General features: G+C 54.4%; 1 protein-coding gene across 2 annotated transcripts in view; it reads left to right on the plus strand.

The window, feature by feature from the left end:
• The window catches only part of UHRF1 (ubiquitin like with PHD and ring finger domains 1), a 36328-nt gene extending 10068 nt beyond the window's left edge, over positions 1–26260 (plus strand). For both annotated transcript variants that reach the window (XM_037824059.1, XM_037824058.1), the window contains exons 3-17: positions 931–1191; positions 2871–3031; positions 4403–4618; positions 15978–16078; positions 16205–16391; positions 17194–17317; positions 17407–17514; positions 18620–18724; positions 18843–18949; positions 20286–20448; positions 20533–20670; positions 22178–22322; positions 22401–22558; positions 23660–23758; positions 25991–26260. In XM_037824059.1, coding sequence (XP_037679987.1) covers positions 931–1191; positions 2871–3031; positions 4403–4618; positions 15978–16078; positions 16205–16391; positions 17194–17317; positions 17407–17514; positions 18620–18724; positions 18843–18949; positions 20286–20448; positions 20533–20670; positions 22178–22322; positions 22401–22558; positions 23660–23758; positions 25991–26137 — 2220 coding nt within the window. In that variant the 3' untranslated portion in view covers positions 26138–26260. The remainder of the gene's footprint in view (positions 1–930; positions 1192–2870; positions 3032–4402; positions 4619–15977; positions 16079–16204; positions 16392–17193; positions 17318–17406; positions 17515–18619; positions 18725–18842; positions 18950–20285; positions 20449–20532; positions 20671–22177; positions 22323–22400; positions 22559–23659; positions 23759–25990) is intronic.

Genomic DNA, 26260 nt, shown 5'->3' on the forward strand with positions numbered 1-26260 from the left:
GGGCTGTGTCTGGAGGCATCTCGGGTTGTCACAATTGTTGGGGGGAGCTGCTGGCCTTGAGTAGGGGGGAGCTCAGGGAGGCTGCTCAGCATCCCCCAGTGCCTTGGATGCCCCCACCCCAGAGAAAGATCTGACCCCAAGAATCAGCCATTGCTGGTGGGATGGAGAAGACCTTAGGCTCACCCAGGTAGTAAAAACACACATAAGGGACAATTCCTGAGTGCCCTTGGGAGGTGGCACAGGTGACAAACTCCTTCCAGCCCCTGCTGCACCCAGCATCCAGGAGCAACTGTTCGCCGCAGGCCCCCAGTCCCCGAGGGCTAGCGGGGTTCGGGTGGAGGATGTAACAAGAGAAGACTGTAGCTAACGGATCCCAGAAGCCATCCTGAGGGGGAAAACGTTTGAGCCGGAGCTTGGGAAGTAAATGTGGGTTGGGAGCTGCGTCTCCTTCAGTTTGTACAGAGCAGGGATTGTCCGCCTCGGCATGACTGACGTTGGGGCTGGATCCTTCTCTGGGGCGGGGGCCATCCTGGGCGTGAGACGGTGTTGAGCAGCCCCCTTGGGCTCCCCCCACTCGGTGCCAGCAGCACCCCCTACCCCCAAGTTGTGACAACCCAAAGTATTTCCAGACACAGCCGAGTGTCTCCCCGGGGGAGAAATCTGATTGAGAACCAGTGAGAAGGTGATACGTGTTTATTCTAGAAGAAATTGTAAGACCCCCTTCATGGAGGTCAGGGACCTTGAGGGAGGGCCGTCAGGAGGCTGTCGGGAGCGGGCACGTCCCCCTGGGGGTGCTCTGGGCATTGGCATCTTGTAACTCAGCCTGGATGGCCTCCTGCACCAGGACCGAGGACAAAGGACACTGGATCCGGCAGCTGCTCCGTGACGTTTCGTGGGCAAGTGTGACCTTCCTCTTGGCTCTCTCTGCAGATGGAAGACGGCCACACGCTGTTTGACTACGATGTCCGCCTGAACGACACCATCCAGCTCCTGGTCCGGCAGAGCCTGGTGCTGCCCCCCGGCAGCAGGGAGAAGGACTCGGAGCTCTCCGACACGGACTCCGGCTGCTGCCTGGGCCAGAGTGAGTCGGACAAGTCCTCGAACCACGGCGAGGCAGCCCTGGAGAGCGACAGCAAGGCGGGCTCAGCGGACGAGGACACGTGGGACGAGACGGAGCTGGGGCTGTACAAGGTGAGGCTCCCGGCGGCCAGTGTGGGTGGACGCTCCCTGCCCGCCTGGTGTCCGCACGCCCCACTCGCCCCCGTCGTCTGCCATCCGCCCCGCCATCCACTTATTGAACACATGCCAGCTCTTGCGCCATCTTTGGCTGGCGGCCTTGGTCCTGCAGTGAAAATTGCCCCGAGTCACTTCTAGAAGCTTCCTTGGGGAAAAAAACAGTACTCCAGGGATTCCTTTCTTTTACTGAGGTGAAATTCACAAAGCGTAGACTTAGCCATTTCAAAGCAAACCGTCAGTGATATTTAGTCCATTCCCCATGTTGTACAACCACCACCTCCATTTAGTTCTAGAACCTTCCATCACCCCGAAAGGAAACCCTGTGCCCATTAAGCAGTCACTTCCCATTCCCCATCCCTGGACCCCTGGCAACCGGCAATCTGCTTTCTGTCTCTATGGGTTTTCCTATTCTGAGCATTTCATGTAAATGGAATCATACAGTAGGCAGCCTTTTGTGCCTCGCTACTTGCACTTGGCTTCTTGTTTTCACTGTTTGTCCATGTTGTAGCGTGGCTCAGAGCTTCTTTCCTTTTGGCTGAGTAATACTCCACTGCGTGGCGGGACCACATTTTGTTTCTCTACTCACCAGCTGAGGGGCCTTTGGGTTGCTTCCACCTTTTGGCAATTGTGAATTATGTGTCTTTGTGCCCCCATTTTGTTTGCATGTCTAGGGGTTTGTTGGAAAGCAGAGTTGTGTGTGGGACGCCTGGCCTGCAGATGTCTTCTTTGGCCCTTGCGGTGGCTATAAACTTTTGGAATTCACTGCCACCATCCAAGAATCAGGGCGTTTCGCATAAAGATCCGGATTTCCAACTTCTTTTGCAATACGGGCAGCTTGGGTCTCCCTGGGCCGTGTTTTTCCGCAGCAGCTGTGGTGGAGCCGAGCAGCAGTCACCCCGTTTGTGTGACATGCATGTTCTCTGCTCCCCTACCGTCTTTGCTGGGCCTACCTCGCTCTTAGAGTCAGTGGCTCACCCGGGAGCAATTCTGGGGACATTGGGAATGTCTGGAGGCATTTTTGGTTCTCACAACTGGAGGGCAGGAGAGGGGTGGCTCAGTTACCTTATTCTCTCAGTTCTAGAGGCTAGAAGTTCCGGAGGTTCTAGGGGCTAGAAGTCCAAAATCCAAGGGCTGGCGGGGCCACGCTCCTTTTCCTGCTTCCTCCAGCTTCTGGCAGTGGCCGGCCATCCTTGGCGTTCCTTGGCTTGGAGACTCGTCACTCTGTGTCTGCCTCTGTTGTCACACGGCCTTCTCACCCGTGTGTGTCTTCCGTGTCTTTGTGCCTCTTCTCTTATGAGGACGCCAGTCAGTGGATTCAGGGCCTGCCCTACTCCAGTATGACCTGTTCTTACATAATCACATCTGCCAGGAGCCTGATTCCAAAAAGGTCACGTTCTGAGGTGCTGGGGGGCTGGGATGCCTTTTGGGGACACCATTCGGGTCCTCACCGGGAAGTTGCTGCTGACCACCCCATGGTGTGCAGACGGCCCCTACCCCAGGGAACGATTCGGCCCCCAGCGCCAAGAGTGCTGTGGTGGGAAGCCCCGAGACCCCGTGCTGTGAACGCCACGTGCCCGAGGGCCAGATGTCCCCTCCCCGGGCGGGGATGACAGCGCCCTCCTGCTCCCCCTCAGGTCAACGAGTACGTCGATGCCCGGGACACGAACATGGGTGCCTGGTTCGAGGCCCAGGTCGTCAGGGTGACCAGGAAGGTGCCCTCGCGGGACGAGCCCGGCAGCTCCAGCTCCAGCCCGGCCCTGGAGGAGGACGTCATCTATCACGTGAAATACGACGAGTGAGTGTCTCCTGGGGCTGGCCTGGGCTCTGGGAAGTCTCCTGGGACGCTCAGGCTCTTAGTGTCTTAGGTGGCTTCGGGTGTCCCGGGCCGGAATTCGGGGCTCTGTCTTGGGGATGATCTGGGGATCTGGGAGGCCCCATCCCTGTGCTCCCCTAAAACACACGGGCCACCCTCGCCCACGAAGATTCCTGTGGCGGCCCAAAGCCAGACGAGAACTCTGCCCTGATCGTGTAGCTTGGTCCTGGCTCCCACCCTGATTTTCCTGTTTTGTTGTATTCATATCATTTATTACCATGTGAAGCTGTGAAAACCTCTTATTTATTTGTTGTCTCTAAAGCTCCAGTCACTGTGCCAGTCTTGATGCTTTATTGAGTGTATATCGTGTGCCAGCCCCTCGCCAGGCAAGCACAGGGGATGCAGGTCGCTGGGCACAGGGCCAGTATACCTGCCCACGCCGAGCTCACGTTCCCGGGGGTGTAGGGGCTGTCGTGGGTTCCCATGGGGTCCCCCGAACTGCCTAGAACCGTGCTTGGTCCACAGGAAGTGTAACTTTTAAAAAAAAATACTGGTGAGGTCAAAGGAGAGAATCCCAGTAGTTGCATTCACATCTTGGCTGACGCTTGGCAAACCTTTTTAAGGCCTGAGGGCCAAATCCGGCCCACTGCCCAGTTTTGTAAATAAAGCTTTGTTGGGATGCATCAGCACCCGTTTGTCAACATATTGTCTACAGCTGCGTTCTTGCTTGTAGCAGGGGAGTTCAGCAGGAATGACAGAGCCCTTCCCGCTCAAAAAGCTGAAAATACTGTCTGGCCCTTTTTGGCAAACATTTGATGGGCCCTGATTCTGGCGGGTTACTAGGGATAATAACAAACCCCAGGCCTTACCATTAATCAGAATAAATTTGGGGTTGCCCCTCAGGGTTGAGGTTCAACTTTGTTACTGGTTTCTTTTAGCCCTATTACTTTCAGCCTTTCGATGGTGGGGTGGGGCTGGTGGAATATTCCTGTGTGTCTAGAACAATGACTTCCTATTGCGTTTGCGTATCCAGGTTATTGTATTGCCGTAAGATCATGTAAGCCCTTCTACAAAAAAAAGCGTTTAAAAATGCGTTTCAGTACATGTGAGTTGAAAAAAGTCAAAATTTCTTCCCTTCCGAATTTCCTCCTGTAATTGGGGGGGCACCTTCTACACCCATGTGTCCTTGACGTCAGCAGGGGAGGTAATCGGGGCAGTGACCGTGCACCCCTAGGATGAAAATTATCCCAACCCAGGTTGCAGGAATGGCCACCTCCCTCCTGGAGGGAATGAGGGTCTCCCGTGGCCAGGGGACCCGGTGGTGACGGGATGTGCCGGGCTGTTCCCCCGCAGCTACCCCGAGAACGGCGTGGTCCAGATGGGCTCCAGGGACGTCCGCGCCCGTGCCCGCACCCTCCTCAAGTGGCAGGAGCTGGAGGCGGGCCAGGTAGTCATGCTCAACTACAACCCCGACAACCCCAAGGAGCGCGGCTTCTGGTACGACGCCGAGATCCTGCGCAAGCGGGAGACGCGGACCTCGCGGGAGCTCTACGTCAACGTCATGCTGGGGTGAGTGTCTCTGGCCGGCTGGGCCCCCCTCCCTGCAGGCTGCCACCTCCCCGCTGTCACCAGCGGTGGTCGCTGATGCGCCCGGGAGCCGTCCCTGAGCCCCAGGCCTGGCAGGCCCGGTTCTCAAGCCTCCTGCTCCCCCTTTTGTGCTGGTTTTAATTTTGCCGAGAAGGCACTGCATTCAGATGTGGGGTTCAGATTCAGAAAGCGTCACCGAGCAATGGCTCTCTGCCTAGCATGTGCAGAAGCCAATACCCTGCCCCCGGGATTTTGAGAAAAGAGAGTTTGATTGCGAGGTCGACTGGCAGGAGACAGCAGGCCAGGCTCAGCTCCGTCTTCTCTGATCTGGGAGTTACGGGAGGTTTTCTGGGAATGGGAGGCGGTTGGTGGGGACGGAAGTGGGCAGGTTTGACTCGGCCTGGTCCCATTGGTTCATGCTAGAGCTGTCCCTGTGTGGTAGAGTGGATTTTAGGCTGGATCTTCCTTGTTGAAAGGCATCTCGCATTCAATTTACTTCTGATGTCAACTTGTCCTCCTGATCTTGGTTCCGAGGGAGGTGGTGATCTTTGTCCCTGCGTCTCAAAGGTCTTCTGAAGGACGGGTCTGTTTCCTGTGCACGCTTGGGTTATATGACCTGTGGTTAAGCCAGCTCAGAAGAACAGGTTACCAGAACAGAGAACATCCCTGGCCAAACTGGTTTGCCTGCCCCTGCTTTCAGAAGTGCCAAAGGCTACACACGGATCTGTGTCCCAGTCACCCAGCTTCTTTTTCTGGAAAGAACGCTCTTATCCTTCCGGGGATGTTCTGTGTGTACATAAGCGCACGTTTGCAAACACAGAAATAAACCAAACGCAGACAGGGACAGTGTCCTCTCTGTTAGGGGTCGGCCAGCTGCAGCACACAGGCCGTGTCCAGCCCATTGCCTGTTTTTGTAAATAAAGTTTTATTGTAACCCCACCCTGCACATTCGTACATATCCGCTATGGCTGCTTTGAGGTGAGAGGGTTGAGTTGAATGGGTGTGACAAAGTCCGGATTGCCTATAAAGCCGAAAATATTTACCGTGATTCACCATCCGGCACTTTGCAGAAAATGTTTGCTAAAGCCCTGGTCTGCTTGCTTTTTGATTTGACAGTGTATCTCCGAGATTGAGCCATACCAATATCTGACAAACTTCCATGATATACTTTTTTCACCCACCTTAGCAAGTGTCCTTTTGTGTGTGTGTATATATATATATATATATATATATATATAATTTTTTTTTTGCATCTTAAATACATACAAATTTAGCTTCCAAATTGGGATTATTGAGATATAATTTACGTCACCCAATATCATTTGAACCGTACAGTTTGATGTGTTTTAGTAAATGGGTCATGCAGCCATCATCATAATCCATTATTTTGGGGTATGAATTTTTAAATTTATTTATTTTGGTTGTGATAAAATACACATAAAAAATCATTCTAACCATTTTAAGTGGACAATTCTTTGACGTAAAGTATATTGTCAATACTTTGTAGCTTTCACCACTGTCTGTTTTCAGATTACTTGCATCCTAAGCCGAAACTCACGCTCATTTACCAATAACTTCCCATTCCCTCTCTCTACTCCTGGTAACTGCTCTTCTGCTTTCCGTCTCTATGAATTTGCTTCCTCCAGGTATTTCACGTATGAGAAAGCATACAATATTTGTTCGTCCTTTTGTGTCTGGTTTATTTCACAAGGTCCATGCACGTTGGAACCTTATAGCACAGCTCAGAACTTCATTTCTTTTTACAACTGAGTAATATTCCATTGTCTGGATAGACCATATTGTGTTTCTCCGTTCACCTGTCAGTGGACACTTGGGTTGCTTCCACCTTATGGCGATTGTGAATCGTGCTGTGCTGAACATTGGAGTACAAGTATCTGTCTGAGTCGCTGCTTAGAGTGCTCTCATGTGTATATCTCGGAGTGGGACTGCCAGCCATTTGAGAGTTCGCTCTTAATTTTGTGAGGAACCACCAAACGTTTCTACAGCGGCTGCACCACTGTCCATCCACACCACCAGTGCCCAAGACTTCCAGATTCTCCACGTCCTCGCCAGCACTTATTCTTTTCCATTTTTTAAATAAGAGCCATCCTTGTGGTTGTGCAGTGGGGTCCCATTTTAGTTTTAATTTGCGTTTCTCCGATGGCTAACGACGTTGAGCATCTTTTCTTGTACCTAATGGCCATTTAGGTATCTTCTTTGGAGAAGTCATCATCCAGTTTTAAAGCACTTTTAGCTCCGCAGCAAGTTCCCTTGTGCCTGTTTGCCTTTAGTCCCCTCACTCCCTCCTCCGGCCCCTGCACCCCCTGCTCTGCTCTCTCTCTCCAGTTTTGCGTTTTCTAGAACTTTCACAAACGTGATTTACACCTCCTGTAGTCTCTGCGTCTGTCTTCACTGCGTGTGTTTTTGGAGTCTGTCTGCGCTGTTGCCTGTCCTGGTGGCTGGTTCCTTTCTGTTGCTGAGGCAGACTGGACTGTTCCGTAACCTTCTTAGGAGCCGAGATGGAAAACTCCCCTGCCGGCAGCATCTACGTTGCTCTCAGGGTTTCCCTGTTAGGATCAGAGCTGCTGGGAAAACTCAACACATGCTTTTGTCATCTCGTGCACAAAATGCACCCTCAGTTTCTCAGCAGTTAAAGCCTGGGGCCCGTGGGATGGACGTCCAGTCCCCAGCAGTGGCCACTGGTGCCCTGGCCTGCCTGCCACCATCTCAGCCCCATTTGTCTTAAACTCCTCGTCCGCCTGCCTCTGCCCCATCTCTTCCCCTCCCACACTTGTCCTCCTGGCAGAGTTCAGCTCAGGCCTCGCCTCTCTGGACTTTTCCCAGCCTTTCAGCTTAGGAGTGAGCATAGCCCCTCCCTTTTCAGCCTCCTGGCCCCCCAACTTTGTGTTCTGCCACCTGCTGATAACAACGGTGGCACCAGGGGAGTCAGGCCGTGGAGGACGCAGCTTCTAGGCAGAGAAGTCACAGCGTGAGATGTGGAGAAGGTGCCTCTGGGCCCTTAAGGACCCCCGGCTGTGAGAGTCCCCTCTGCTGGTCATTATGTTCAGTGTGTGTTCCTTACCGAGCAGAGTAGATGTCACACGGTGCACGTCATTTATCGAGTGCCCTCTGCCTGCTGAGACCTGTTCTGGGTGTAAGGCGAGTGCGGAGCTGCCTGGCCTCGGCTCTGTGGACATTTTGAGCTGTGTCAGCATTTGCTGTGACAGGCCATCCTGGGCACTGGAGGGGGTCGGGCGGCCCCCCGGCCTCCACCCACTCGATGCCAGGAGCACCTCCCAGATGTGAGTGTCCCCCAGAGCAGGCTTGTCCCCAGTTGGGAGCCCTTGGGTCATCGCTGTGAAGAAAACCAAGTTCCCACCCCATGGAGCAGTGAGGCTGCTTGGCGCCGGACAAATAAGGAACCTACTACAGTGTTGGGTGCGATAGGGGAGCAGGGGTGAGAACGAGGGGGTGTGGGAGGCAGTTGGGAGGAGCCTCTCGGAGGAGGTGGCATTAGATCGGAGACCTGAAGGGGGAGAGAGAGGCAGCCGCTGGAATATTGGCCTCGGTGTCGCAGGCACATGCAAAGGCCCTGGGGCGGGACTGGCCCTGGAGTGTTTGTGGCCGATAAAGGAGGCCAGTGGAGTTGAGGGAGGAAAGGGCAGAGCGAGCAGAGGCTATGGAAGCCTCCGGGCATCTTTCAGGGCATGGCCCTGCCCCGGTGAAGAGGGTTTCCCGCACGAGAGGGGCGCGATCTGTTCTGGGATTTAGAATCCTTGTTCCGGCTGCCGGGCCGTGGTGGGCCGCAGGGGGCAGCCGGGAGACCCCATGGCCTGTGCCTCCGTGAACCCTGACCGACTGTGGACTGGGAGCCGCAGAGTCCTGGGGCACCCCTCGAGGGCCCACCCTGGCCCTCGGAATCTGGGTTCCACCCCGTCCTGCATGGGTGAGGACCGAAAGGGGCAGAGCCTCCTGCCACCCAGTGGGGCCCCGACTGGCGAGTGCCCAGAGCCCCAGGATTCGCCTCCCTCCCTTGGGCCAGGTAGTCCATTGCCTCTCTGGAGACCACTCAGCCCGGCCCTGGGGGGAAAGACAATCTGTGGCCAAGGGGGTGCGGCCGTGTGTCAATAAAACTTTTATTTATAGACACAGGCAGCTCGCTGTCCTCAATACTCTAAACACGGACACAGCACCCCGATGAACTGCTATTAACCCATCTCTTAGCACTTGAAAAGATGCATATATGTGTGGTTTGAACATACAGAAGTAGTTTTTGAGCTGGGGTCCTATGTAAGAAATTCAAGGGCACAGCTGAAAAAGAAAACTGCCGACAGCGGGAACCGGTTGGTGACAGCCCTTTAACCATCGGCCCCTTTCCTATTGGAGAGAGTCCTTTGCCACCTCCCCTTTGATGCCAGGACGCACCGCAAGGGTGACAGGAATATCCTAGAGTTGGTTATGGCGATGGCCGTACCTCCCCGTGAAGGGACTGTACAACAGACTCTCACACACGTGAAATGAGCGAATTTCATCGCACTCAGGCCGTTTAAAAAACCCAAAGCCACCCCACGACTCGAAACCCAGAAATCCCAGCATCACGTGGAAGCTCGCTTCCAGATCTCTGGTCCGAAAGCAAACCTGAAGGTAGAGATGGGGGGCAGCCCCTCGTCCTCCCGTCCTGTTCAGCGGTGTCGCCTTTGCCGAGTGTTTAGAAGGAAGCACTCTGCAGCAGGAGGGCGAAAACGGTCCGTATTCAATGACCCTAATGGCCGAGAACAGGTTCAGCGGCTCCCAAGAGAAGGATTTACGCTGAATATTTCTGAACGTTATGTCTCAGACCATCTGCTTTTTCCAAAGCATGTGCGGGGCACGGGTGCAGCAGCCTGCTTTGCCAAAACCCAGACCCCAAGTTTTAAATGTGGATACACTTAAAGCAGAGCGCGGGAAATGGGCTCGATCTGGGGTAAGAAGCAGAGATTTGGTTGGCATTTGGGCCATTTACGGAGTGACTTTGTGGAAGTCCTTCCCTCTCCCTGGCGTCGACTTCTCTGTGCAGCGGGGGCTCCCGGGATCCAGGGTCCCCAAGGCAGACGCTCACAGGGGACAGGCAGGGATGAAGGTGACGAGAGCACACGCACCCTGGTTGTTCAGACAGGTGGCTGCCACTGGTTCCGGCTTATTGGTTCTGGATGGGAATGTCAGCTGGTGTGCTGGTTTGAATGTATTATGTCCCCCAAAACGCCATGATCTTTGATGTAATCTTGTATGGTAAGACATATTAGTGGGGATTAAGTTGGAACGGATGTTTCCATGGAGATATGGCCCACCCAACTGTGGGTGATGACTCTGATTGGATGATTTCCATAGAGGTGTGGCCCTGCCCATTCAGTGTGGGCCTTGATTAGTTTACTGGAGCACTGTATAAGCTCAGACAGAAGGAGCGAGCTTGCCACAGCCAAGAGGGACACTTTGAAGATTGCACAGGAGCTGAGAGAGTAGCTGCAGATGAGAGACAGTTTAAAGACAGCTGTTGAAAGCAGACTTTTGCTCCAGAGAACCTAAGAGAGGACAAACGCCCCAAGAGCAACTGAGAGTGACATTTTGAAGAGGAGCTACAGTCTAGAGAGGAACGTCCTGGGAGAAAGCCATTTTGAAACCAGAACTTTGGAGCAGATGCCAGCCACATGCCTTCCCAGCTAACTGAAGTTTTCTGGACGCCGTTGGCCATCCTCCAGTGAAGGTACCTGATTGCTGATGTGTTACCTTGGACACTTTATGGCCTCAAGACTGTAACTGTGTAACCAAATAAACCCCCTTTATAAAAGCCAGTCTATTTCTGGTGTTTTGCATTCTGGCAGCATTAGCAAACTGGAACAGTCAGGATTTACCAGGCCTCCAGTTTCTGTGAGAAGGTAGACAATCTGGATTATTCCGTGAAGTCAGATTTTTGAATGTTGGTGACTGGTTTGGATTAAAAACAACAACAAATGAGGTGGGGGCTAAACTAGATCTGCCGGTGGGATGGTCACCAACCCCGCCTGCCACTTGGCAGCAGCCGGACTTGGGAGATCCCGGCTGCTGTCCAGCCTTCACGTTCCAGGAATTTCTAGCGTGTGCTGCTGAGTTGAAATGAGGAGCCCACTGGTTAGAGGCTGCATGGTTATATTGTCAGTTCTGGCAGAGTCAGAAGAGGAGATCGAAAGCTTTTTGGAGTTGGGCAAGCTGGGTTTGAAACCTCCTTCCCAGTTGTGTGACCGTGGCCAGCTCACATCTCAGTTTTGCCTCTGTTGAGTGGGGACAGTGGCATTTAAGTATGATAGTAGAGGTCAAGATGAGGTAATCCATGCAAACACATAGTTCAGGGCCTGGCACCTGGTGGCCTTGTGCTTCGTGTTAGTGATTGTATCAGTCAGCTATTGCTGCGTAACAAACTGCCACACACGTAGCAGCTTAAAGCAACACCCGTTTAGTATCTAGCTGTTTCTGTGGGTCTGGAGCCTGGGCTGGGTCCTCTGCTTAGAGTCCTCCGGTACAGCAGCCAGGTGGCAGGGCTGTGTTCTCATCCGAGGCTCGACCGGGAAAGAATCTGCTTCCAAGCTTGTGTAGTTGTTGGCATCATTTAGTTTTCTTTGTGGTTGAAGGATTGAGGGCTTCAGGATTTTGCTAAACTCTCCAGAGACCACCTGTAGTTTTATTGGTTAAATGCAAGTCACACGTGAGGAGAGGGGGCTGCACAATGTGTGGATTTCAGGAGGCTGGGGTAACGGGGGCCCCCTTGGACTCGTAGACTGTGTCTGCTGCAGCCATCACAGCGGGGAGCTACCACAGGCCCTCCTGTGTCCAAGCACTTGGCAGAGCTGTTGCCAGGACTGAGAGAGGCTGTGAGAGCCATGCCTTGGGCCAGAGGCAGTGTGGAGAGAAGGAGGATCACTGCCTTTTATTGCTCTGAATAGCTAATAATCTCGCTCGGCTCAAGACTCAAAAAGCAAATCTCCTTCCTACCATTGTCCCCGACTCCTTGATTCCCCCTTGTAGCAGAAAATGGCTTTGCTAATGCCCCATGGACCGTCCCAGGCAGTGGGAGTATGGCAGAGAAAACGGGCTTGCTGACTGCGCCCCCTCGCCCGATGGTGCTGGAACCTTCTTCCTGTTCAGCCGTACACATCTCCCGCGTCCTTCTGAGGGGACGCCGGTGGGAAAGGGGAGGGGTCCGGGGACCGGGTGACCTCCGTGCCTGAGGGGCAGTACCGCCCGCTCACAGGAGGGTCAGGGGATCCTGGAGGATGGTAGGAAGGGAGCCCCGAGCTGGGTACCCACCCGCTGTGAGCTCTCGCCCAGGGCTGATTCTCGATAGCCAAGTCAGGCATTGTACAAGATGCCGTGCGATAGGGACGTCTCAGTGCTGTCCTCTGGAGGGTGACAGGCCTTAAGATCGGGGGCAGTGGGACACCCAGGGCAGCCGTGTCCCAGTGCTTGCTTTGTGCAGTGCCAGAAGCTGCCAGCAACCTCCAGCCCTGACTTGCAAATGCAGAGTCTCCATGTCAGCTCATCCGCGGTGAACGGCTGTATACTCATTCATTCATTTTAATGAAACTTTATTTTACCATCATTGGAGGTTCACACACATTTGCAAGAAGGGATTCCGTGTGCCTTTTATCCAAAGGATAGCATCTTTCAAAGAAGTCAGTGTCACCTCCAGAAAATTGACATCGATGTGTGAAGGTACGGAACATTCCCTCCCCACAGGGGTCCATCCTATGGCCCTTTTATCGCCGTGCCCACCCTCTGCACCCACCCGTCTCGGACCCCAGGCAGCCGCTGACCTCATCTCCATCAATGCAACTTCGTCATTTCACCAGTGTTAGGTAAACGGAATCTTACAGTCGGTGACCGTTCGAGTTTGGCCTTCCACAGTCAGTGTTTCCTGGAGAGTTGTCCAGGGGCAGCAAATTTCATCCCATTTTATTGCTGGGTACTTTCCATGGTTTGGACCATGATTTGTGTAACATTGGGGTCGTTTCCGGTTTTTGGCTGTTACACACTAAGCTGCGGTGGCCAGCCATTCATGGACAGATTTCCCTGTGAACGTGAGTCTTTGTGTCCCTGAAGTAAACACCCAGGAGTGCAGTGGCCGGATGGGATGGTAACTGCATGTTAAGTTTTATACGAAATTGCCAGACAGCTTTCCAGAGTGATTCGAGCCGTTCTGCATTCCCACCAGCAGTGCCCGAGAGATCCAGTTCCCCCACATCTTTGCCAGCATTTGGTGTTGGCAGTTTTTTAGTTGCGGCATTCTAGAAGCATTCAGTGATCTCTCATTGTGGTTTCGATTTGCATTTCCCTAGTGGCTGATGATGTTGAGCATCTTGTCAGGTGCCCATTGGCCGTCCCACCATCTCTGGTGAAATACTGGGTCGTGCCTGCTGCCTGTTTTCCAAGTGGATCATTTAGATTTTGGGTTGTTGAGCTTTGAGAGTTCTTTATATATTGGAGATAGTAGTCCTTTGTCAGAAAGCGTGTATTGCAAATATTTGCTCCCAGTCTGCAGCGTGTCTTTTCATCCTCTTGCCAGGACCTTTCGCCAAGCAAAAGTTTTTAATTTTGATGAAGTCCGATTTATACATTTTTCCTTTCATGGATTGTGCTTGTTTGCTAGAGACAAGTCCCCCTTTTCTTGAGAAGGCCTTTTCCTTCTTCCTTTCTGAAGAGTAGCTTTGCTGGGTATAGAATTAAATTCATTTCTTTATTTTTTAAAATTTAGATTTAGTTTTAATAAACTGAAGTTTTTTGTTTGTAAAATCTCAAATGTTATTGTATATGTAGGGTACCTGTCAAGTATATGATAAACCGACACGTGGGAGTCCACAACCCCCCCGAAGAACCAGAGCAATACTACCCCTTAGTGCTCTTCCGAATGTTGTGTATGTCACTTCTTTTAAAAATAGTCGTGGCCACTTTAGTTTTGCTTGTTTTGAACTTTATAAACATGACATCAATAAAATGTCAAAAAGAGAATGGGTAAATGACGGACATTTATCCCTCGTTTATTTGGAAGAGTCATACAGCTATTAATGGCACAACCCCGCAAATCGACTTCAAAAAAGTAATGTTCCAAAAAAAAAAAGCAAGCTGCGGAAGTGTGCCTACAGTATTATTTTATTGAGAGCCTACTAATTTTTTTTCATTATAATTTAAAATTTATTGAAGTGAAACATACAGAAAATTGCATCAAGTATAAGAATCCATTTATTTTATTGATAATTACCCAAGAATGTGTTCTGATTTTATATATATTTATACATAGATATGAAAAAAGAATTCAAGTGACATAGATAAAGCAGAAGGCCCCCACGACCCCACCCAGCTTATTTTCCTCTTCAGTACCTCTTCCCAGGCATTTTCCTGCTCATGTGCATACCCAGGTACCTAAATTAAGACAGTCCTCTTTTTTTTTTGGTGGGTGTCAGTAGCATTAACAGTCTGGAACTTGCCTTTCTCCCGCAGCAATAAGTCTGGGGAAGTTTTGCTTCTATGCCGTTCATTTTTGCCGTGGCACACAAACTATTCCGTGATTCGTGGCCACTCGCCTCTACTTCCCGATCCCCTGCCAGTGGACACTTAGGTTGTCTCCTGTTTTCCCGTACTGAAGGCAGATCCTAGTGCCCCCCATATCTTGTGCACATGTGTGTGTGTATTTCTTCAAGGCAGAGCCCAAGAAACGGAGTGGGGTGATGGGCATTTTAAATCTCCCTGGGGAGTCTCGAGGTGCTCCTGGGAAGGTGGAGTCGTCCGTTTCTTGTCCCTTGAACTTGCCATCCGTAGAAGGGGCGTTACCACGATGATCAGAAACCCCGGTGTCTTTTCGCCTGCTCTTTGGCCGTTTATTTCTATCTCCTTGTCTGTGAAATGTCTGTCTGCCTTGCTGTCGGGTTGGTTGCTCATTCCTTACTGATCTTAGGAGGTTTCTGATATATTCTGGCTGTTGGGCTTTTCTCCAGGTATGTTGCAAATATTTTCTCCACGTCTCTTAACCTTGTTTAGGAGATTGTTAAGGGCGGGTGGGTGGGGGGCAATTTAATTTTGTTATTTATTTTTACTTTTGATCGTGGCAAAACTCAAACGTTCAGCATTAGAGAGAAAAATGTACTGAACCCAGATGACATCACTCAACGTCAGCAGTTGGGAGCTCAAGGCCCATCTCGTTTCGTCTCGTCACCCCCCCCCCATTATATCGAGGTCGCTCCGAAGCATCGAATCATTTGTTCTCTAAATATTTTATTACCAAAGGAGGGGCTCTTTTAAAAAATGCAATTTTTAATAATGTAATTATAATGCCATTATCACTACTTAAAAAATTATCACTAATTTCTTAATAACTCCTATTCAGCTGTAGTTCAGTCTAACAGTCATCTGTTTTTTTTTTTATTTCTTATTTTTGGTCTTAAACAAGTTGTTTGGTCAGGTCCACAGATTGCAATCGGTCAGCAATTAGCTTTTAAATCTCTTATTCTTTAGATTTCTTGTCCATCTCCTTTTTCCTGTAGCCTCCAACTGATTTGTTGAAGACACCTGGCCGTTTGCATCTCCCTGGGTCATTTTCTGCATCCTTTGTCCCCTGGGTGTCCCACAAACCGGTGGAGAGATCTGCAGTTGCACTGACCCCATAGGTGCGAATCACCTGTGGCCACGGGGACCTTCAAATGTGGCTGTTCCAAATAGAGATGTACTGTCAGTGTAAAATACGCTGAGGACTTTGGAGAGAAAAGAATGCAAAGTAGCTCAGTCATTTTTTAATACTCGTTACCTGCTGACACCATAACATTTTGGGCATCCATTGAGTTACGTAAAACATTTGAATTAATTTCACCTGTTTTTGCTTCTTTCCTGTGGGTACTAGAACATTTAAAATCACCTGTGTGGCTCATTTATGTCTCTGATTGGATGTTGCTGATGTGGATGTTGGATTGATCATTGGGGGGCATTTTAATTTATAGGAGCCTTTTTATTTTGACATAGGAGAATTGATCACACTTTGCCTTCATGCGTTTTGCATGCTGGCCCTTGCTGAACACGGCTTTCCCTCCCAAAGGCTGAAACTTACTCTCTTAAAAGCACTGTGTAAGGAAATTCTGGTTTTTGTGCTGGCTTCATCTGGTGTCCGATTCGGTAGGATTTTAATCCACAAGGCGAGTGGCGCTAAGCTTATGCACAAGGCCCCTCGTGGCCTTTCTCTGATATAATGAGGCCCAGTGGTCTTAGAGTGCTTGTTAGGTGGCAGAATCCGCCAACATGGTCTGCGGGATCAGGCAGCCGGAAAGTTCTAACGGCTCGTCTCCCTCAGGGATGACTCCATCAACGACTGTCGGATCATCTTCGTGGACGAGGTGTTTAAGATCGAGCGTCCAGGGGAAGGGAGCCCCGTGGTGGAGAACCCAATGAGAAGTGAGTTCGGATCCTTCCGTCCGGTCTCGTCCGCATCGGGCGTGGGTGGCGGTGGCTGGGAGCTGCTGGCCCCTGGCTGGCCCGGCCTGGCCGGCGCTGACCGCCCTTGCACGTGTGTGTGTGCAGGGAAGAGTGGGCCGTCCTGCAAGCACTGCAGGGACGACGAGAGCAAGGCCTGCCGGCTTTGCGCCTGCCACCTGTGCGGGGGCAAGCAGGACCCGGACAAGCAGCTCATGTGCGACGAGTGCGACATGGCCTTCCACATTTACTGCCTGTGCCCGCCGCTCAGCAGCATCCCCGACGAGGACGAGTGGTGAGTGGGCCGCCCCGGGGGAAGGGCGACATTGGGGCCAGATCCCAGAGGCCCGGGATGGGCGGGGAGCGGAGGTGGGTGAGGGATCCTTCTTGTGTTCTGCGTGGGGGCCTGGGTCTCAGGATTGCTGCAGGGGAAGGGGACTCGGCAGGTGGGAGGCAGAGGGTGGGATTCTCGGCCCCTCCTGGAGAGCAGGGCTCCGAACCGCTACGTTCTTGGTGCTCATACCATACTCGTCGGCGGATGGAGGGGTCTGGCTGTACCTGGCTGTGCTCCCAGGCCCCTGTGTGAGCGGACGGATTTATTCCTGGCTGTAGCTCTGAGCGGGAAGGGGGTTGCTGTTATCTGAACCCCCAAGCCCCCCACGGAGATGGGGAAAGCGAACCCACAGCTGTGAGAAGGCACTTGTTGAATTTCCCCTGCCTTTCCCACGCCGTCATCGCCATCTGGTTCTCTCTCGCCATCGGGAGGAGCTGTGGGATTCTAAGCAGGGGAGGGGCAAGACTCCGCTGCCCCCCAGAAAGTTCTAGAATTTTCCAGATCTGCACCAGCCTGGTCGCCACCCGCTGCACGTGGCTACCGAGCACTCACATGTGCTAGGGTGACCAAGAAACTGGGTTATTTAATTTTAAGGCATCTGAATTTTAATATAAGGAGCCGCGAGTGGCTAATGGCCCGTCGGGGCGAGGTGGGAAGGGAGCACGGCAGGGGGCGAGGTGGGAAGGGAGCACGGCAGGGGCAGGGAGGCCGGGGGCGACCACAGGCTCGCGTCCCCCCAGGCGTGACATCCGTGCGCTCGCAGGTACTGCCCCGAGTGTCGGAATGACGCCAGCGAGGTGGTGCTAGCCGGAGAGAAGCTGAAGGAAAGCAAGAAGAAAGCCAAGATGGCCTCAGCCACGTCGTCCTCGCAGCGCGACTGGGGCAAGGTGAGAAGCCCCCGGCGCCCGCCCGCCTGCCCGCGCACCCTCCTCCCACTCCTGTTCACGCCGGCGTCGTGTGTTTCCGGAACGGACAGGGCATGGCGTGCGTGGGCCGGACCAAGGAGTGCACCATCGTGCCATCCAACCACTACGGGCCCATCCCGGGCGTCCCCGTGGGCACCATGTGGCGCTTCCGAGTGCAGGTACCGCGGCCATCCCGGGGCGGGGGGCGCAGTGCCCGTCTCCTTGGGGGCGGGGGAGGGCGCCCGGGGACCCCCATTCCGGGGAGAGGGGCTTCGGCCTGTCGTGGGAACAGCTCCCGCCTTTTGCTGTCCACCGGGGCTGGGGACCCTCCGCTAGGGTGGATCTGACGCCTCGACGGCATCTACAGTCGGGTCTGGAACATTCTCTGGGGTGGGGGCGTCCTGGGCACTGGGGGGTGTCGAGCAGCCTCCCTGGGCTCCCCCCACTCGATGCTCCTGTCAGAACCACAGATGACCTCAGATGTGGCTCGGTGTCTCCTGGGGGATGGAATTGCCCTGGGGTGAGGCCTCAGGGGCGTCCACCGCAGACGGCCAGGACTGGCCCAGGAAAGGGCCGCTCGGGGGGGCCCCGTCTGCGTCTTGTTCTCGGCAGCCCGCCAGGCCCCGCTCCCGCCAACCGGGGCTCCTAGGTTTTTATTGTGGAGTGAGTGACGGAACCGGGAGCCTGCCCAGTGGACGGTGGCTTTTATCATCCTCCTCCTGCACCGTTATTGTTTTTTAATGTCTTCATTTTGAGATCATTTCAAACTCACAGGACAGTTGCAAAACTAATACAAAACTCATACAGAGAACTCCATAAACCCTGGCACCCAGACACTCAGACTCTCCAACTTTTAACAGTTGGTCACATTTGCCATGTCCTTCTTTCTGTCTGTCTATCCGTCTGTTTATTTTCTAAACATTCAAGAGTAGGTTGTATATATCATACTCCTTGAACACTTAATAATTCCAAATCGTCATCTGACCTTAAATGCAATCCCACAAGGCCGCTTTTGCTCCATTTTCCGGATGGGAAGGGTCCCAGCTCGCATGGCCAGGCCCCCCGGGGGCCTGAGGTGGGGCTGGGAGGGAAGCCAGCCCCTTTCGTGTTGCCGCCCGGACATGGGCCGCCCTGGAAAGAGCTTCTCATGATGGGCGTGGTGTGGTGCCACGCAAGGGCCGTGCGTTTGGTGTCAAAGACTCCTGGCCCGGGGATGGGGAGGGGATGCTTTTCTCTAATAGTTTTTTCCGGAAGGCCTCACTTACCACTGGGGGGTGTTGGCAGGTCAGCGAATCTGGCGTGCACCGGCCTCACGTGGCGGGCATCCACGGCCGGAGCAACGACGGGGCCTACTCGCTGGTGCTGGCCGGGGGCTACGAGGACGATGTGGTGAGTGCACTGGAGGCCTGCCCGCGCCTGTGTGTGTCTGTGTGTCTGTCCTCGGTGGACACTCACAGACAGAGCCCCCCCTCATGCAGAGCCGTCACCCCCTCCTTCTCTGTTCCAGGACCACGGAAATTTTTTCACGTATACGGGCAGTGGGGGGCGAGATCTTTCCGGCAACAAACGGACCGCAGAACAGTCTTGTGATCAGAAACTCACCAACACCAACAGGTTTGTGGGAAACGGTTTTCTTGTGTCCTCCGCGGAGGTGGTGGGTTCCCTCGAGGCTGCCACCTCTGAAGTTTGGTTGCTGGGAGGGCGCGGTGGGATGTGGCAACACTGAGCGTTTGTTTCTTCCCTTGTATGTGAGCGGTTCACATGCACTCAAGCCAAAACTTTTCCTGTCGCTTTCCGGGCTGCAGGGTCTCTGTTGAACAACCCACTTCTGCCCTTTGTTCGCAGAAGCAGCCAGAGACTGCACGGAAGTGAATGGATGAGGCCGTGTGCCAATAAAACTTTACTTGTGAAAGCAGGCAGTGGGCTGACCTCTGGACTAAAGAGTTAGCTGGCAAATAATTTTCAGACTGCAGGGTGGGGAAGGAATTTTTAACCATAAGAAGCATCCTAAAGCACAAAAGGAAAGCCCGAGAGAGTTGGAGATTAAGATACTTGTATCTGTTAATCTGGGTAAATAAAATTAAAAGGCAGAATGACTATCAGTCTCGTTAAATAAATTATATCAGTTAATCCCGTAAATAAAAGTAAAAGGCAGATGACTATTTGGGGGAAAAGTTTGCAACAAACTTTACCTGGGATGGTCATGGAATCAGTAAGAAAGTAAGTAAATAAGTGAGAAAATCTCCAATAGGAAAAAAAAAGGGCATGCAAATAACTGAAAAAAGAAATGCAATTGGATAACCAGTATAAATTGTTCAATTTTGGTATTCAAAGAAATGTACATTTTAAGCCCTCGTGAGATACTGTTTATTGCCTTTACAAAAAATTCTAAAATGTTCATAAGTGCCAGGGAAGAGGCTGTTATCCCACCGTTAGTAGAAGTATCACTTGGGACCACCTTCTGGAAAGCTCTTTGACTATATGTACGAAGAGCCTTACAAATGTTCTTAGCCTTGACCCTATAATTCCATTTTGAAAAACGTGTTTCTCGAGCATGGGGAGGTGACAGTTGTACATGTAGCCCTGTTTATCATACGAACAAAATATCAGTAACAAAACATCCAGAAAAGGAAAGGGTTGATCATTGTCCATTGGTCAGTTGGAACATTTTCATTTCTGTGGCTGTTCGAGATCACGTTTCCAGAAGATATTTAATGACGTGGGGAAATGAATGCTCAGAATAAAACGGGAGGTGATAAAATCTGGACCCCAAACCAAAATTCCAGTAAATAAAAAAAAAAAACCATGTGTGCAGAGAACGGCTGCGTGGCCTGGGCGTTCCTCGGGGTGGCCCCTGCGGGGACAGATGGACCTCCGGTGGGTGCGTCCGGCGTCTGCACCCTCCCCGGCGCCGCCGCCCTCACCTGGGGCCCCCCCACTGTCCCTGCAGGGCGCTGGCTCTGAACTGCAGCGCCCCCATCAACGACCGCGACGGGGCCGAGGCCAAGGACTGGCGGGCAGGAAAGCCGGTCCGCGTCGTCCGGAATGTCAAGGGTGGCAAGCACAGCAAGTATGCTCCGGCCGAGGGCAACCGCTACGATGGCATCTACAAGGTGAGCCCTGTGCGTGGGCCCCTGGGCCACCCTCTCTGCCCAGGACCCTCCCTGATGTGCCCCCCCCCGCCTTGCCTCCCGCAGGTGGTGAGGTACTGGCCCGAGAAGGGCAAGTCCGGCTTCCTCGTGTGGCGCTACCTCCTGCGCAGGGACGACGAGGAGCCGGGGCCCTGGACCAAGGCTGGGAAGGACCGCATCAAGAGGCTCGGGCTGACCATGCAGGTGGGCGGCCCGGGCGGACCTGCCCGAGAGGGACTGTGGGCTTGACATCCCTCCAGGGCCGGGCAGCGTGGGGGGCCTCGGAGCACCTGGTGACATGGCGCTGCACCTGGCGTCTCCGGGACCCCACGTGATTTCGAGGCTCCAAAGTGGCCACACTTCGTGCTGGAGCTGGGGGGTGTCGGGAATGAGCAGAGAACCTTTTCTTTCTTGTGTGTCATTGTCTTGGCCTCAAGAGCCAGATGTGCTTATTCCGCTGATTGGTAGCAGAGTTCACTCTGAGTTAATTTGGAAGCTGGTCTTGGCTCTCGCTTATCTTCTCTCCTCTCGGCCCCCCACCTCTTAGTACCTCCAAAAAAGCAGAAACAAACCAGCAAAACTGATAGAACGCAGGCAGGTGCAGGTGTGAAGGTGAGGGGGGGTAAGCCCCCCGAGCAGCCACATCTTGGAAGCAATGGAATCTTCCATGAGTCTGTCCAGCAAGGAGTGCAGCTTTTTTGCACTGTAATTGTGGTGTTTTCTGTTCATTACGCACATTGCTATACAGCAAATAGATCAGTGTGGGACTATTTAAGGAATCTTAATTACTGTGGAGAATCTGATAGCTCCGTCCCCCTTGGGGTCACATGGGGTTGCCTTTTGAACACAATGTCTGTGCAACGGGATTTCAGAAGCCGAGGAGCTGGGAGGAAAAAGCGGTGGGCGAGCGTCAACTTCTGGTGGGGATGGCGTTTTTATTTGTGACTTAAATCTTTGTTGCAACATAGCGTTGCTAAGGAAGGTTGAAGGTTCTTTGACGGAACATTGGAGAAATCAAATCTGATCGTGTCTTGGGGAAGGTAGGGCGGTAATCAAATACTGCCTCTTACAGGACGTTGGGGGGGGCCACGAATCATCGAAATCAGGGGTCGGCAAGCTCAGATGCACAAGCCACCGTGTCCGGCTACCTGTTTATAAATAAAGTTTTATTGGCACATGGCTGTGCCCATTCATTGCCATATCATCTGTAACTGCCTTTGCTACAGCCGGCAGAGTTGGGTTGCCATGACGGAAACGGAAAGACCCCGAAAACTGAAAACATTTACTCTCTGGTCTTCTCCAGAGAAGGTTTGCCGACCCCTGATCTGAATAATAAAGAGAATAAGAACGTCTCTGCTGGATAGGAAGCGAAACACTCCATGCCCGATCTCAGTGCAATGCTTAGTAACCTCCGTCCTGGGAGGTGGCTGCTCTTAGATCCCCTCAGCCACCGCCCCCTGGTTAAGTGAGCGGTGATGTCTTAGCGGCTGAGCTTGGAGCGGGCAGCCGGGGCTTCCAGGGCATCAGGCAGGAGGGATCTACGTGTGTGGGGTGGGGTTGAGAGGAGGATGGGGGCTGGGAGGGAGTGAACAGGGTGGGTGGCCTTGGAGACCTGGGCTGGGGTGGCAGGTGGCGGCGGGATGGTCCTGGGGTCTGAGCAGATGCCCCCGCCCCGCCTGCCTCTCACAACCGTCCCTTTCCCCCCTGACAGTATCCGGAAGGCTACTTGGAAGCTCTGGCCAACAAGGAGAAGGAGAAGGAAAACAGCAAGAAGGAGGAGGAGGAGGAGGAGGAGGAGGAGGACGGGGGCCGTGTCCCGTCCCCCAGGAGGGGCAGGAGGAAGCGGAAGTCAGCAGGTGGGTGTCTGCGTGGGCACCACTGTCCGCGGCCGGCTCGGGCGGCACGAGCGCTCACCCCGGCCTGCTCTGTCGCAGGGGGCGGCGAGGCCAGCACTGGGTCCCTGCCCGGGACCCCCAAGAAAACGAAGGTGGAGCCCTACAGCCTGACGGCGCAGCAGAGCAGCCTCATCCGGGAGGACGAGAGCAACACCAAGCTGTGGGGCGAGATCCTGCAGTCGCTCAAGGACGGGCCGGTGAGTGGCGTGAGCGGTGTTCCGGATCCTTCTGCCCCTGGCCTTTGGGGGACGTGCTGGCCTCGGGAACTGGCTCTCCTCAGGTCACTCTCAGCCCAAACCCTTCCAGCGCCCTCTGCGGTCACTTGGAGTGACATCAGATTCTGCCCGCGGCCCTTGCCCTTTTGCCTCCTGTAGGAGTTTCCTGTTGTCGGCGTAACAAAGGACCGCAAGTGTCGTAGCTACAAACAGCACACACTTATTGTCCCACAGTTCTGGAAATCAGGGGCCCAAAGTGAGCTTCACGGGGCTGAGATCAGGGCTGGGGGCTCGTTCCGGAGTCTCCAGGGCAGACTGTTCCGCACTGTCTCCAGCTCCCAGGAGCCTCCTTTAGCACTCACCTTGGCCCCGTGGCCCCCTGGACGCCTCTGATGTAGTCAGACCCCCTCTGCCCCCTCTCGGGAGGACCCGGTGATGATAACAGGCCCCCCTGATAACCCAGGATAGTCTCCTCTTCGCAGGAGCCGTCACTTAGTCCCATCGGCAAAGTCCCTTTGCCCCGTGCAGGGACATTTGCAGGTCCCGGGATGAGGACCAGGGCATCTGGGGGGTATGACTCAGCCGAACCCCTGCCCCCGGGCCTGTCTGTTCACAGGTGCCCTCCTTGGGGGGCCTTCCCTGGCCCCCTGAGTCCCGAGCAGCCCCCGTCCACCCCTTGGCTGCCCTGCTTTGTGTCCCCCCAGCGCTTGCTCCCAACTGTGACATTTGTCTCTACTTGTTTATCTTCTCCCCCCTCCCTGACTTGGCTTCAGGCTCCAGCAGGGCAGAGCGTCTTCTGTTTTGTTCCCTGCTGGGGCCCCAGCCCCGCGAGAGCATCTTTATTTGTTTATCTGTATACTGAGGGAATTGAGAGCCACACCTGAAGAGACCTTGTCATAAAAAACCCCGTCGGGCCTCCGAGGCCCGGGGTCCGCTTGCTGCCAACAGCTTGTTCCCCGGCGTCCCGCTCGGCACCTGCCCGGCCTGGCGCTTCCCCACCCCGGATCTCAGGATGAACTCCCGGCGGGCGAGGACCCCACTGCGGGCCCGGATGGCTTCACGGACGCGTCCCTCTCGTTTCAGCGGTTCCTGAGCGCCGTGGAAGAGATGTTTCAGTGCATCTGCTGCCAGGAGTTGGTTTTCCGGCCTGTCACGACCGTGTGTCAGCACAATGTGTGCAAGGTGAGAGCCAAGACGCCGCCGGGGACCCGCGGTGTGGGCTGGCCCTGTGCCCTCCACCAGGGTCCAGCATGGCCTTGTCCCCGCCCTGTGCTTTCCAGCCCCACCGGCTTTCTGGCTGGTCTCTCAGCAGCCCAGCACTCGAATCCTTCCCTCCCTCCCTTCTTCCTTCCCTCCCTTCCCTGAAACCTTCTCCCCCAGCCTGCGGGGAAGATGACAGACACCTGTGACACGAAGTGTGATGGGGGTTGGGTTTGGAAGATGTGAGGTGCCGTCCCCTAGGGTGGGAAGGAAGGCTTCCTGGAGGCGGCGGCGTGAACCTGCTGTCTGCAAGGAGCTGGAGTGGGTTGGGGTTGCAGCACCCAGGTGGAGGGCTGGCACACGCAGAAGCCTGGGGTGAGGGCCAGGCCGCTCCGAGTGGCGGGACCTGCCGTGGACATGGGTGCTGGCAAGGCAGGCTGGACAGGGGGCTTTAGACCCAGGCCGGTGGTCGGGGTCTTAGGAGGGAAGCAACGTGACGGGTCCGGTGGTTTCTGAAAGCCACATTGGAAGGGGGTGACGCTGAGCCAGACCGGGCTTGTCGCAGCTCGGCGCTGCTGCCCTTTGGGGCCGGTTGATTCTTCATGGGGTTGTGTCCCGGGCACTGGGGGGTGTTGAGCAGCCTCCCTGGGCTCCCCCCACTTGATGCCAGGAGCACCCTGTCCCCCAAGTCGTGACAACCAAAGCGTCTCCAGACCCAGCTGAGTGTCCCCTGGGGCAAAGTCACCAGATGGGAAGTGCTGGTTTCTCCGCAGCGTCCTGTGGCCAGAGCTGGTTGGTAGGAAGTTGTGATCAGTCCAGATTGACAGCTTGGCAGGACTGTGGTCCCCCGTCTCTTGATCTCCTTCAGCCTCTGATCTGCTACTAGTTTTGCCTCCAGCGTCAACCCCAGATCCCCCAGATCTGCTTTCAGACAGGGAAGGGTGCCTGAGGGTATGCAGAGATCAGGCCCTGCCCTCTCCCACCCCGGAGCAGGGTCCTGGCAGAAAGAGTGAGGGGTGGCCTTGGGGACAGTGGCCCTTGGTTGCCCTCAGTGGAAAGGAGCTCACCTCCTCCTCCTGGTGGTTTTGTTGCTGAGATTGAGTCTGCAAAGGGCCCATTTCTGTTTCCAGGTGGGCACGGAGTGGGTCAGCCCATTGGTGGAGGGGGTGGGTTTCGGGGGGCACGTTTGGGCCAGGTCTGCCTGCCAAGCACCCAACAACACGAAGCTTCTTTGGCGTTCCAGAACCCGGCATCTTGGGGCAGTCCGTCTCGGGTGCCTCGGGGGTCCCGGGGAGTGGGGCTGCCACCAAGGGGTTTCAGGGGTCCATGCGTCTGTCCCGGCAACTACATGCGAGGGGCTTGGGGAAGATCTCTGGGGCCCTCCACTCTGCTGGCCCAGGGACTCACGACTGTCAGGCTTCACGTTGGAAAATAATGCAGGAGTTTTTAAAAAATCGAACAGAAGCCGCAACCTCCATGAGGCCGTTCGGTGGACTTTGGCGTCAGTAGCATTTTCCACTAGGGGACGTCAGCTCCTTCCCCGGCTTACCTGGGCCAGGTGTATGCACACACAGGTGTATCTTGTGAGTGGCCTGTGGAGGACTGTGTCTTCCCTGTCCCCATTTGGGAAGTCGCGGTTTTGAGAGATGGCGGCCGCCTGGCCTCGCAGCTCGGCCTTTCCCTGCTCCCCCGCCGGCCCTCCTTCCCCCAGACATCACGAGGTTGGAGAGGAGTCCGGACTCAGAGTCGTGACTTGGTGTCAGGCCCAGTCCCTTCCGTCCTTCCCTCTTCTCCATCATCGTGTTTATTGAGCATCTGCTATGTGGCAGGCACGATGCTCGGTGTCGGGAGGGCGGATGGGACACAGCCCCAAATCCCAGGGGCCATCTGGTGTGTTCTCCAGAATAAGATGATTCTAGAGGACAGCAGGTGCCTCAGGAAGCAGTGAGGGCGAGGCCGTGGGAATGGCCGGGGGAGCCCCTTTAGCTACTCCCAGGCCGTCAGAGGGGGCCCCTGGAGGGAGGTGACAAGCTGAGGTACGGCGACAAGGCGCGGGTGACTGGGATGGGTTGGGGAGCCTCCCGAGGGACCCCGGAGCCTGAGTTGAGACTGGACATTAGGAGGGGCCCGTGGGCAGCCCCCATGGCGGAGGAGGCTGGAGGGACTCCCCACTGGCCCGGAGGGCCCCTCTCACCTGCCCACTCTCTCCGGCAGGATTGCCTGGACAGATCCTTCCGGGCCCAGGTGTTCAGCTGCCCGGCCTGCCGCTACGACCTGGGCAGGAGCTCCGCCATGCAGGTGAACCAGCCGCTGCAGGCCATCCTCAACCAGCTCTTCCCTGGCTACGGCAATGGCCGGTGATCCCCAAGCACTTCCCGCCGCGCGTCCTGCTAAAACTACGATGCGTCTGACAGGGGCTTCGGCCCTTATTTTTTTGTCTTTAGTGGGCTTAACTTAAACCCGTAGTTGCCGCCACTTCCTAAA

The sequence above is a fragment of the Choloepus didactylus genome (genome assembly GCF_015220235.1).
Source record: "Choloepus didactylus isolate mChoDid1 chromosome 25 unlocalized genomic scaffold, mChoDid1.pri SUPER_25_unloc1, whole genome shotgun sequence".
NCBI lineage: Eukaryota > Metazoa > Chordata > Mammalia > Pilosa > Megalonychidae > Choloepus > Choloepus didactylus.